This window comes from Chinchilla lanigera, unplaced genomic scaffold (assembly GCF_000276665.1).
Source record: "Chinchilla lanigera isolate Chin_1 unplaced genomic scaffold, ChiLan1.0 scaffold00010, whole genome shotgun sequence".
NCBI classification, from domain to species: domain Eukaryota; kingdom Metazoa; phylum Chordata; class Mammalia; order Rodentia; family Chinchillidae; genus Chinchilla; species Chinchilla lanigera.
The window spans coordinates 12999417-13013140 of NW_004955411.1; the positions used below are offsets into that span (position 1 = coordinate 12999417).

Below are 13724 nucleotides of genomic sequence, written 5' to 3' on the forward strand. Positions count from 1 at the left end.
TATGACGACAACAATTTGTAGTATAACAACCACTGGTGAATTCCTACAGTCCTGTCTAGTGAAACTTTGTCTCTCATGTTCTTTTAAATTATTATTTTCTTATTCCCTTTAATGATTTGATCAATCTTCTATTCTTACATCTGGTAATCTAAGCAACTTTGTTAAAGATAACAATACGCAATATATATTGTTAATCCCTATCATTTGGTTTGAAACCCCGTATCATTTTTAATGTCCTTGCTTTGTTTTGTTTGTATTTTGCTATTGTTCTTTTTTTTGTACTATTTTCTTTAAAATAAAAAATTTAAAAGAAAAAAGAATACCATAAAAAAATTCTTCACAGAAATAATGGTAGAAAACTTCCCAAGCATGGATATAGAATTTGACATACAAATAAATCAAGCATCTAGAACTCCAAACAGCCATGACCAAAATAAAACTACACTAAGACATTTAATAAACAAGATTCCAGAAATTCACCAGAAGAACTGAATATTAAAAGCAGTTAGAGAAAAGAAACAAATCACCTATAAAGGAAAGCCCATCAGAGTAACAGCAGACTTCTCAACACAAACCCTCAAATCAAGGAGAAGTTGGAGTGAAGTATTTCAAGCCCTAAAAGAAAACAACCTCTAACCCAGATTGATGTATCCCACAAAACTATCTTCCAAAATTGATGGAGAAATAAGATACTTCCATGACAAAGAACACCTGAGGAAATTTATGACCACCACACCAGCTCTTCAGAATGTTCTGAAGCATATACTAGAAAGAGGAAATAAAGAGTACAACCACAAGAACAACAATGGAAAGAAGCCACCAAGAAGGGCAAGCAGTTAAACAGAGGACAAAGACAGGGAACCAACAACAGCAAAATAATATGGGGGAAAAAAAAATAAGGTAATACTTATCAGTTGTAACCATAGTGAGTTCAAGGCCAGCCTGAACTACATGCAAGACCCTGTCTCAAAAAACCAAAACAAATTTATTTTATTATTATGCAAACCAGTACCAGAAAAGAAAGGGGATTAAGAGATGGTGAGGAGAGGAGGGAGGCAGGGGAAAGGGGATGGAAAAAGGAATTAAGATGTGTTATGTACATGGTCCCAACTTCACACAAGGAATGTAAACAGTATGTACTACACACATGTATTAGTTATGAAGAAAAGATTCTTCCATAGAATTTCCCTTTCTAAAAAAAGGGAAATGTGTACTGCAAAAAATTTATAAATAATCAAAAAATTTAAAAAAAAAAACAGTATATTCCTATTACCAATAAAAGCATATACAACTGCCACTTATATTTCTTTGCTACAATTACTTACACAAAAATTTGGTACAACAGCTTTCAAGGCTAATGCTGAATTATAATGCTTTATATAGGGCTGGGGATTTAGCTCAGTGGCACAGTGCCTGCCTGGCAAGTGCAAGGTCATGAGTTCGGTTCCCGGTACAGGAAAAAATCCAAAAAAAAAAAAAAAGAAGCAAGCTTTATATAAAAAAGAACAACATACCATGAAATTCTGTTAGTTTTGACTCAAGTACATAGAATTCAAGGTATCTTCTATAAACAGACCAATGTTCAGGCTCATGCCCAACTGCAAATTGAACACACACTGAGTAACAATTTCACAAATCACTGCTAAAAGGATACAATAGCTAAAACATTAATAAAGCACGACATTATTCCAGTGTTACTAATTTATTATTTTGGGCATATTAATATATTTTCCCTTATTTTAAATTTTATATTAGTATGCAGAAGAGGCATTTCTTATATTTCACATTTTACGTAGAAGACAAATGTCATGTATTTATGAAGTTATCTCAAACAAATATACTTTTTCTACAATAGAATCAGACACCTGACAAAAAATTTTAAGGTATTTTATGTACTTTGTTGTTGTTGTTTTATTTTTAATAAGACAGGGTTTCGCTATGTTGTACAGGCTGGGATTGAACTTGTAATCTGCTTCAGCCTCTCAGGAGCTGCAATTACAGTTGTGTGCCACTGTGCCCAACACAGGTACTATTCTGTACCTGTCATCAAAATGATGTACTTCATAAAAATTTATAATCAACTCTGAGTCTCTTAAATACTTAATAAAGTATCCTCATCTAGTAATACTGAACAGCACTATCCAATAGAGCATCATCAAATTTTGTAAATATTCAATGTATCTGCACTAAACAGTTACTGGAGCCTTGCACTGCCTCTGAAATGCGGTTAGTACAACTAAGAAAATGAAATTTTAATATAATTTAATTTGAATGGATACATATGATAATCACTAGTTACCAGGCTGGACAGCCCAAAGTAATGGTTTAAAGAATGAATCGGGTCAGACAGTTTATTCCAATCCCAGTTCTCCCATTCTCCATGTGGCCTTAAACAAATAATTAAATCTCACCATACCTTAGTTTGCTTAGAAGTGGAATAACGGTATCTATCACATAAAAATTAGTTCATAATGTATTTTTGTACAGAATGTAGCAGAGAATCAGCATGTCAAATACTAACTGCTATGGTTAGCATCTCACACCTTTCTAGCACAGATCTGAGAATGCAATTGATCAGATCAACTAAAACCAGGACAGTTCTACAATGTACTTCAAATTCAGAAAAAAAAATCTGATGCAGACACAACGTATAAACCAAACCCTAGTATTCTTTTTCAACATGTGGTCTTAGCCAGGTGTGGTGGCACATGCCTGTAATCCCAGCACTCAGAAGGCTCAGGCAGGAGGATCGTTGCGAGTTCAAGACCACCCTGGGCTACAAAGTGAGCTCAAGGCCAGCCTGAACTGCATAGCAAGACCCTGTCTCAACAAAAAAAAAAAAAAAAAAAGAAAGAAAGAAAAAACAAGTGGTCTTAAAAGATCTATGTATATTTAGTTTTAGTATTTAAAATCTTGAAAATCTATTTTACTACACATATAAAATCAACATGAATAATATACTTTTTGCTCTCTCTTTCACAGGCCAGCTTTGTAACAGCACATTACTCTTCATGCAGAATCTGCAGAGCTGACAAAAATTATCTTTAGGATATAAATTTTAAGATTTAATTTTAATTTTAGGTTTAAATTATTAAGTCAAATCTTTCTAAATAAAGCACCGAAACTAGAGATGTTGCCCAAAATATAAAACAAAAGAATATTTTCAAACAAAACTATATGGACAAGGGATGCCCTGCACACCTATTAGGCTGCTAAGAGAACAGCAATGTCAGCAAAGTCAAGCAGCTGTGTCTCAGCCCCATTACAGTAAGACCCTCACCAGTGTTTAGTTGTAATAGAAAAACCATAGCTAGCTGCTCTAGGCAACCTTCCTTCCCTATTCCTATGCTTTATGTTCTTGGAAGAGGATATGCTTCTGAGAAAAATCAGAAAACCTAATACCTTTTGAAAAATAAGGAGAATGACTAGCACTGATCTTCACACTATCACTTAATTTTTACTCTAAAAATCATTTCCTAACTTGTCACTTTCCCCCCTTCTTTCTTTACAGTTCATCCTTTATATCACATTCCTGAAATGTGTAGGGACTTGGACAGTGCTTTCCTACACTGACTGCCTATCTCCTGGACAAAGTCCAGGGCTGACATTATTCTGCTATGAATGCTGTTTAATCCCTGTCTTTATTACAGTCCATACCTGAAACAACCAAAAGAGAAAAGATAGCAAAAAAAAATGAAGATAACATGGAAAATTGTGTTTGATCACATTTTTATCAATTCAAATTAGCCCACAAAAATGAGAGAAGAAATCCTGCTTAAACTGATATTACACCTAACATACTGCTAAGTACAATATATTACTGATAGTCACTCTAAGTATACTGGCACATGATAATGGCAATAAAACCACTAAAAAAAGATCACAAGCTGCATGTGATGGCACATGCCTATAATCCTAGCTACTCTGGAGGCCAAACCAGGAATATTGCAATTTCAAGCCCAGCCTAGGCAACTTAGCAAGATCCTATGCCAAAATAAAAAAGTAAAAGGACATGGGTGTTAGAAAGCCCCTATATTCAATCCCCAGTACTGCCAAAAAATAAAATAAAATAAAACAAGTAAGATGCATTCTTAGGCTATTGGGAGTACCATATACATCAACTCAATAGTTGGCTAAATTAATGAGCTAACAGATAACGGAGATAATGCAGACAGTTTTCATTCAATTTTCTGTTCTGGATATTTATCCTTTGGATATGCAGTCATATTCAATAGCTATAAATGTTGAGGGTTTCTTGTTTTGTTTTTTTGTCTTTTTGAGACAGGGTTTCACTGTGCAGTTCAGGATGACCATGAACTCACTTTGTAGGCCAGGCTGGCCTTGAACTCCCAGGGATTCCCCTGTCTCAGCCTCTTGAGTGCTGGGACTACAAAAGTTAGCCACCGCGCCCAGCCTCGGTAGTTATAAATGGCCAAACATTATCATACATGACAAAGACAGATTTCTGGGCATCTTTTTAAAAAGATACTCATAAATCTTCTTACCTGTTCTTCTATCATTTCTTTCAACATCAATACAGAACACAGGAATTCTCTCCTTCTTCTCCTTCCTCTCTGAGGAAGGATCCTCAAAAAAATCTACGTATGGAATGCTAATTTTCCATGCAGCAAGGTTTCGGGGAGCATTAGGTGTGCTCACAGCTTCTACTGGAGAATCATCTTCCATTACAACAATTCCTTCTTCAATCTAGAAAAAAAATTACCAGCATAAATTTAGTATTTCCAGTACCTTTAGAACTATAACATATGAGATACAACTGTAAAGTAATATGCCCATATAAATTTGGTAATTTTTAAGACTTAGGAAAGTACATGATACAAAATTTTTTCCTGAAAAAAGTAAAGACAAATAAAAAAACTAAACTACTACTAACATCAACTTCAGGTTTGGTTATACTGTATATGAAAATACTTCAGGTTATGTATATGAAAATATGATAGAAACTAGAGAACACATCTTAGAGATAAAAGAAAAATAATAAAAACATGCAATATAAAAAACATTCAACCTTGACAATAAGAAATAAAAGTTAATGTACTAATATTTTTCACTGAGAAATGTAAAATTTTATAAATGTCAACAGCCATTAATGGAGACAATACAGATGAACTGGATCTCTGATACACTACTGTTTATAAGGTATATCAGCATAAACCTTCAGGAAAGTATTTTATCAATATGATTTTATGAAGAGTCACAATACAGTTCTGAACAAGTAATTCTGGGTGATTGAAATATTTTTTAAAACTGCTAAAAAGTCACAAATAGAAATATAACCTCTGCAGCATTAAATAATACAAAATTTGGGAGGATATGAAAGAGACACACCTTATAGAATTAAGATCCTTTCATCTCTCTTCACTTCTAAAATTTTAACACAAATGTTTATAATGTTTAAATATCTAAATATTAAAAAATTATTTCAAAAAACTACGTTTTAGAAATATACACAAAGAAAGAAAGGGAATGAACTATTTAATTCTTTAATTGGAAGAGTCTCTGGATCTAATAATGGTAAGTCTCCGATCCACGGCAACACACACAAGGCTTTCATCCGGAGGCCAGTATACATAGTCAATGTGATCCACAACTTGCATCTATATGGTTATGAGAACAGATGGCATTATAATAATGTGCAGTGTTTACTGTGTACAAGATGCTGCTTTCTGCTCTTCATATATATTATTTAATTCTCCTCACAATATCCCCATATAAGATAAACAGGATTATCCTCATCTCATAGGTGAGGAAATAAAGCCAGGCAACTTTTTTTTTTTTTTAACCAGGAATCAAACTCAGGACCTTGCACTTGCCAGGTAGGCACTGTGCTGCTGAGCTATCTTCTAGGCAAGCCCAGCAACTTGACAACGATCACACAGCAGGTACGCATTACTGTCAAATGATCACAAGGTGGTTTCTAAAAGATGATGTCTCTCAAGTCCCAATTCTGAATCAAAACCACTGTCTCCCTGGAAGGAAGATTGGCAACTTCTCTTAGCCCTCCACTTTGTACAAGACCCCACACTTTAGAATCAGCAGTGTCTTCCAAACCCTAAGTGGCACTACCTAATTGAGCCAACATCCTTCCAACCCAGTTTTCTTTTGAGAGTATTAGAGATTTGTTTGCCTGGTTTTTCAACTTTCTACTATTACTACCTTTACTTCCAATCAAAAATTTCCTTTTTTTTTTTTTTTTTGCACAACCTGCTTTTTTGTGTGTGTGTTTTTAATGTAATTAGTGCATTTTAGATTTTCTTCCATTTAACTTATTATGCAGAATTGAGGACCCTTACAATTCATCACTGCAGCAGGACAGAGGCTAAAAGGAAGAGGTAGAAGAGAAAAAAGGAACTTTTTACACCTTCCCTCCACTTTCTTGTCATTGTCCATCAAATGACTACCACCTGTCTCTCACACTTTTACATAGCAAATTTCTTAACAATAAAACCTGCATCTTAAACATCATTTTATCCCTAGTACCCGGGTTATTGAAGGGCAAAATGAGAATCCAAAATCTTTGTACACAAGAGCTCAGTGTGAAGATCCTGGGTTCAACTCCCAGTACTGAGAAAAAGAGAGCAAAGGAAGGGAAGGAAGAGGAGGGGAGCTAAACTCCACTTCAAAAAAAAAAAGGCCTGGGGATGTAGCTCAATGGTGGAGTGCCTAACTAGCATTTATGAGGTCCTGGGTAATCGCCAGTACCAAGGGGAAAAAAGTAGCCTTTAAGCTTGCCTATCATGGTAAAATATTCTACTGAATTATTTTACTTATGTAAATGTTACTGTTTTAATATGCTTCCTCTTCCAATAATTTGGACTTGGTGAAGCAATGAGCAATATTTCTTGCCCTTTAAAAAAAAAACTGGTAAATGGATGCAAGTAAAGATCATACTCTAAAGTGAAATAAATCAGACTCACGTGTGTAAACATCGCACTGTCTCCCTAGTGTAAGAACCTGAAAGAGTAAATAAAATCTGAAAGGTACAACAACTGGGATGAGCGAAAGGAGAAAAGAAAGAAAGAAGGGAAATAGCTATCAATATACATACACACACACAAGGTAGCTAAGATAACTGTACTACTAATTTCTATTCATTTATTGAAAGAACAGTAATGTTTAATTGTTTGATCAATCTTAGATGTCTATAGCTAGTTATCTGAGTACCACTTTGATGATAATATGTAATATAACAACCATTGTGAATTTCCTATTACCTTGTTTGAAATTTTGATCCATTTTATTGCTTTTGTGTTGTTTTGTTTGTCTTTCTGTTTGTTAATCTATCTTTGTTCTTTTCTCTTTAAAATAAAAATTTAAAAATTGGTACACAAAAAAAGTTTACATGAGATAACATCTGCATCTATGATAGCACTCATTCTGTAATAGACATGTAACTATAAACATGTAATTTCAAAAAATATATGGTACACGCTTTAATACATAATACAGGCACAAAGAAATAAAGCAAGAAATGTTGTTGTAGAATTGCAGCAACATGGATGGAACTGAAGAACATATGTGAAGAGAAATAAACTAGGCACAGAAAGACAAATTTGCATGTTTTCACTCAAATGTGAAAGCTAAAAAGTTCATCTCAAAGAAGGAACAGATTAGTGGTTATTAGAGCCTAGGAAGGCTACAGGGATGGGAGGGATAGAAGATAGTGAATACCAGCAGGTACAAAGGAGCACAGGGACAGGAAACATAACTTCTGATGTTCTCTAGCACAGTTGGATGACTATGGTTGGCAATAATTATTCTGCATAAATGGACTGAAACATCAAACTGTACCTCATAAATATGTACAATGACTGTGTCAATTAAAAATAGAAAACATATTTAAGATGAAAGAATAAAGAAAATGTGGCATTTATATACAAGGAAGTACTATTTTGCCATAAAGAAGGATAAAATTGAGTCATTTGTAGGGAAATGGATTCATCTTGAAACCACAATGTTAAGCGAAATAAATCAAACACGCAAGCTTAAATATTACATGGTTTTTCTCATATGAGAAACCCAAAATATAAATAAATTAAAGACCAAAACAGAGGATTGCAGGAAAGAGAATTTCTGCAAATGGGAAAGAGCGATAGATGGAGTGGGGCGGGCGGGAGGGGACAACGAAGAAAGAATTAAGCTGTGCTGCGCACACGCACCAACTCACACTACACCCCGAACGAGTGTGACCACACACTGCGAGCACATGCTGGTAACAAAATTAGGGTTTTAAAACTATTTAAAATAACAGGGGCACAAAAAGGGACGCTCAATTCTACCTGGTAACTCAGATAAAGGTTTACAGGGACCAACTGAGCTTTAAAAGGTAAGTATGAAATGCCGGGTAAACAAAGGAAGGAAAAGAGTTTCAAACAGGACTGTATATAGAAGAGTACAGAGATAAAATTACAATGTGAATGAAATGTGCACATAAATAAAATGGAGATCTTATTAAAATGCAAATCAATTCAGCAGCCTAGGTAGGATGGGGCCTGAGACTCCATCTATCCAACCCCCTCACCTGCCCCACCTCATGTCCATGGGCAAGGCCAGTGTTGCTGGTCCACAGACCACGGTGTAAGCAATAAGCAGCCAGGGCACCTCGGAATACCCAGGCATCCCTCGAACACATGGCTGGAAAGAGGTAAAATCAGGAGTGAAGTGAAAGCCTAAAGAAAAGATGGCAAACTGTCTGAATACTAGAAATATCTCAGCTGAAAAGAAACCACTTTGCTTTAATAAATAGTAACAGTTCTCAGCAATTTTAAAAATTAGATTAGCACCATGAAACTATAGGACTAATGGAAGAACGAATAAAGGAAACCTGAAGGGAAAACAAGCGTATCTAACTTTTGATGGTGCTACAGTAAGTCTGAAGTTGCACCGAACTGAAGAACTTTACTTACGAAGTCATCTTCACCTTCAGCCAAACCGTAATTAGGCAACATGGCTCCCTCCATTGTGGTGCTCTTGAACACACCTTTAATTTTGCTGCCTATTCTGCTGATTCCAAATGATTCTCCCCTTTTCTGTGTGCTTCTAAATATTAAACAGAAACCTATTAGGCACAAAGCAAACTATCACAACAGTCTAATCTACAAGGAGCAATACTAACAATATATTGTTACAAAAATACTTCTGGAAATGGTAAACTGAAAGTATAGCTAACATAATATTTGGAATTTCTCTGTCCCTGATTAAACACCAACACCTCAGAAGCCAAAAAAGTCACAACATTTAAAGTTTAAATTTATAGTATGAGTAAATGACACAAAATTTACGAATAAACATTTAAAATTTAGCTGCTAACTTCAAATACTAACTGAACTAAAAAAATTTTAAAGAAGAGAGCCCCCTAGTGGAAAACAGTTCTTATTGCCATATGTGTTTTAAAATAAAAATGTGTCACTCCATCAATGTTCAGAACAACATCCACTTACACAATGCTAAGTGAGGTAAATAAAACATCCATGCTTGAATATTATACGATTTCTCTTATATGAGAAACCCAAAATATAAATAATTTAGAGAGCAAAATAAAAGACAAATAATAGGAAACAGAAAGATAAATTTTTTATAAATGGGAAAAGGACCAAGCGATGGAGGGAGGGACAAAGGAAGACAGGAAGATGTGAACAGAATTAAGATGTGCTATACACATGCACCAACTCTCCACAATGAATTGCAATCATTATGTACTGCAAACATGTACAAATAAAGGTTTTTAAATACGATCTATTTATAATAACAACGCAACAGTATTTCATTGTCAGATAAAACTTAGCAAAAAGAAGAAGAAAAAGCAAAACCTTTGGCTGGGCATAGTGGCACATGCCTGTAATCCTAACACGTAGGAGGCAGAGGCAAGAGGATTACAAGTTTGAGGCCAGCTTGGGCTAAAAAATGAGCTCAAAGCCTGAATTATGTAGCAAGACCCTGTCTCAAAAACCAAAAAAAACCCTCTGTGATTGACAAAGGTTCAAACTAAATTCAACCTTATAGTCACATATATATTCAAAAGAGGAATGTGGCATAAAATGTATCTTATCTTCAAAGTAATGAAAAGAAAAGAAAATGCCAAAGCGAAGGGAAAGCAATGAGGGTAAGGCTAAATGCAGATACAGCCCAAGGAAGCAGCCTGTTCTCCCACAAACATTAAACACTGGTCTTGTCCAGAAGGGCAGTATACACCTCTAATCCAGCACTTGGGATGGCAGGAAGATGCCTGGAAGTTTAAGACCAGCCTGCGCTACACAGCCTGAGGCCAGCCTGCACTGCACACTGAGACTCTGTCTCAAAATGCCAAAAAAAAAAGTGGGTTTTACAATTTTTTTCAGAAATGAATTTCTTAATGCAGAAATTTCAGAAAAGAAAAGGAAATAATATTTTTTAAAAAAGACAAACAGAGCAAAAGGTCCTTCATTAAGGTCCAATGCTGGTATCTCTGTAACTAAAATCTTAACTTTTATCCAATTTAAAACTCAATTTCACTATGAAATACTACTTTTACAATAAATATCCAAATATAAATGACTACTTTAAAACCTAACACTATGTGACCGGGTATGGTGGCCCATGCTTGTAACACCAGCACTCGGGAGGCTGAGACAGGAGGGCTGCCAGAGTTTGAGACCAGCCTGCACTGCAATCAATCAATCCTGGCACTTTGTTTCTAATTTTTTTTTTTTACCAGATAGCTAGTATTCTGCAAGCAAGATTTATCTACTGACATAATGGACCATTTACAGGAGTAAGAACTCAAGTTTCAAATATACCACTCGAGTTTCAAATGTATCAAATATACCAGTCAAATATACATCATGACGTGTATTTTATACATGTCTGAGGAGCAAAACAAACTTATTCTAAAACCAGAAAGCCATTTATACGTAGTATTTTGGAAGTATTTAAACTAGATTATTTTATCTAAACAAGTACTCAATTAATGATTCCTAAAATCTCAGAGTTGTAGATACAACTGTTTCTGAACGAAGTTTCTACAAAAATAAATATAAAAATGTTGGCAAAGTAGCCCGGCATGGTGATGCTTGCCTATAATCCTAGCACTTGGGAGGGTGGAAGCAGGAGAATCTCCCTGGGTAAAATGCCAGCTTGGGCTATATACTGAATTCAAGACTAGCTTGAAATACACAATGAAACTATGTCAAAATAAACAAAAACAAGTTAAGCAATATTATTAAATATTAACCTCTACAACCTAGACTGTTCTAGTCTGTAGAATCTGGAGTATAAAACTTTAAACAAGTTATGCCCAGAATCACAGAAGTATCATTATACCTCTTGTTTTTAAAAAAGCACTATGAACAAAAAATTCTAAGAATTTAGAAAAATCAACAACCAAAGAAAAGAAAAAGAAAAAGGCAACCTCCTTGAAAAGCAAGATACTAGTAAAACAAATAATTAAAACATCTTAACAGTATCAGGACATGTTTATTTTTATGATAACACGTTCAAAAAGGAGATATCTAGACTCAAAGTAGATATTATTTTTATGATAACACGTTCAAAAAGGAGATATCTAGACTCAAAGTAGATACTCATTTTAAAAAGTTATTCTAAACAACTGGTAGAAAGCAATGGTATAGCACAGTGCTTCTTCCCTTTTTCCAAGCTGCACTTAAGACTGCTTGGGGTACACTTTCCAGACTTTAAACAAATAACTTATATTGAAAAGAATCACATGCTCAAGACTTACCGAAAATCATCCAAACTTAGGCTACCTCTGCAATATCAGATAATGTGAAATTATATAAGAAGAAAGAGAGAAAGCCCAGGTATTAAACAAGTTTCACTTTAGAATATAAAACGAAATTTAAAAGTTACACAAAAGGATAGCATTCACCTTTGTTAAAGTTAAAAACCCTGGCCAGGTGTGGTGGCATTTGCCTGTAATCCTACCTATGTGGGAGTCTGAGGCAGGAGGATCACAAGTTGCTAGCCAGCATGGCAACTTAGTGAGACCCTGCCTCACAACAAAATAAAAAGGGATGCAGATTTATCTCAGTGCTCCCTGGGTTTGATCCCCACTACTGCTAGAAAAAAAAAAAAAAAATCTTTCAGAATAGCTAATAAAAGTAAGAGAAACAAAGAAGATGGTTGTGTCTGGATCATTTAGTGGTTTGTACAGATCACTAAATTTCTTTAAAATATAGTATGTTAAAAAATAATTCTGTATTTATTTGCACCTAGGCACACCATTCGTTTGATAGTGGAAAACAGATGGAGACTAAGCCACCAAAAGCTTGGCACAAAAAACAAATTCGTTATTTCCCAACACAGAATCTGTGTCCATGTTAGACGTAATCATGCATGCTTCACTTAAGGAATTTGAAAAGATTATTTTGGGGCTGGGGATGTAGGGCCATGGTACAGCACTTGCCTAGCATGCATCAGGCCCTGGGTTCAATCCCCAGCACTGGAGGAAAAAAGGGTCTTTTTTTTTTGTTAATGTTTTAAGTTAAGAAGCAAGTTAACAAAAGATTACTGAATATTAAAAAGTTGTGCTTTAAATACACAATGAAATAGGTCAACATTAATTTTAGAATTCCTTAAAATTTACTTTTAAAATAAAACTAAATACAATCGAGACCGATTATATGAGTATTTTACATAATGTAAGTCATTAAACAGCAAATCAGCAAAGCTACTCTAAGTTTCCAATTAAAGACTACTAAGAAATTCTTCTACTTCATATAGGTAAATGAATCATCAAATATCAAAGAAGCACAGTCCTGACAAGACTGATAGTTAATATTAAAGTCAAGTTAAAATAAAGAGAAAGATACTTTAAAAGGCTATAATCAGTATCCAGAATGAAAAGAAGCCATAATTCCTTCTTGTCTTTTTTTAATATTTTAAAACGAGCAAAGTAAGTGCCAAAGAAAGTTTTCCATCTCTGAAGTTATAGCCATGACTCAGATTCAGCTACTCTATAAGATCACAGAATCTTAAAAGTCGATAGAGGCATTTCACTAAGTACAGTATCCTGGTATGAAAATCTGAATATTCTAGGCCTATGGACCAGGATAAATTCTACCTGCTTCTCAAATGTGCTGGGATATTTGATAGATGGTCTTAAAGGAAGTATTTGGCTAAAATAAGAGGTGTGTAGATTGTGCAAAGAATACTGCTTTAAGTAGCATGGATAAGAGTTTTTTGCTAAATAAAGTATGTTTCAAACTCATAACATATAAATTATTAAAAAAAAAACAAAGAAGTGGTATTTTTGCAAACTATCATAAAGACAGCTTCCATCCTTCAAAAAACCTTATTACATGTATACTACCTTCTATTCAGGCATTATATGAGAATTAATACTCAGAATGCTAAAAAATTCACATCTGCTCCTGAAATACTTAGCCATCTCAAAAAATGCAATATATGCTCCCTATTATTTTCATATTTTCCCTTGTACTAACCATCTAAATATCACTGTTTTCTGACTTATCTATTTCTCTCCTTATATCACTTCTCCAATTTATTTAAATATTAGATACTTGCTCAAACTAGAAGGTGCTAAGAATAACATGGCTACATATTCTGTACACTTATAGAGTTGATGTCTGTCAATTTTATTTATGTAACACTGTACATATAAAATTATAAAGACAAATCAGGACATTAATTATCCAGTTTATAATAGATAAACTTCCTTCATCAATTACCTTTCTTTAGGTTAATTG

At 34.4% G+C, this 13724-nt stretch overlaps 1 protein-coding gene across 2 annotated transcripts in view; it reads right to left on the minus strand.

The window, feature by feature from the left end:
• Positions 1-13724, minus strand: part of Snx14 (sorting nexin 14) — an 80860-nt gene that overhangs the window by 31437 nt on the left and 35699 nt on the right. The window contains exons 16-19 of one of the 2 annotated variants that reach the window (XM_005377702.2): positions 11738-11764; positions 8928-9060; positions 4506-4707; positions 1515-1598 (exon numbers count right to left, since the gene is read on the minus strand). In XM_005377702.2, the coding sequence (XP_005377759.1) occupies positions 1515-1598; positions 4506-4707; positions 8928-9060; positions 11738-11764 (446 nt within the window). The remainder of the gene's footprint in view (positions 1-1514; positions 1599-4505; positions 4708-8927; positions 9061-11737; positions 11765-13724) is intronic. The other variant, XM_005377703.2, reaches the window with a different exon arrangement.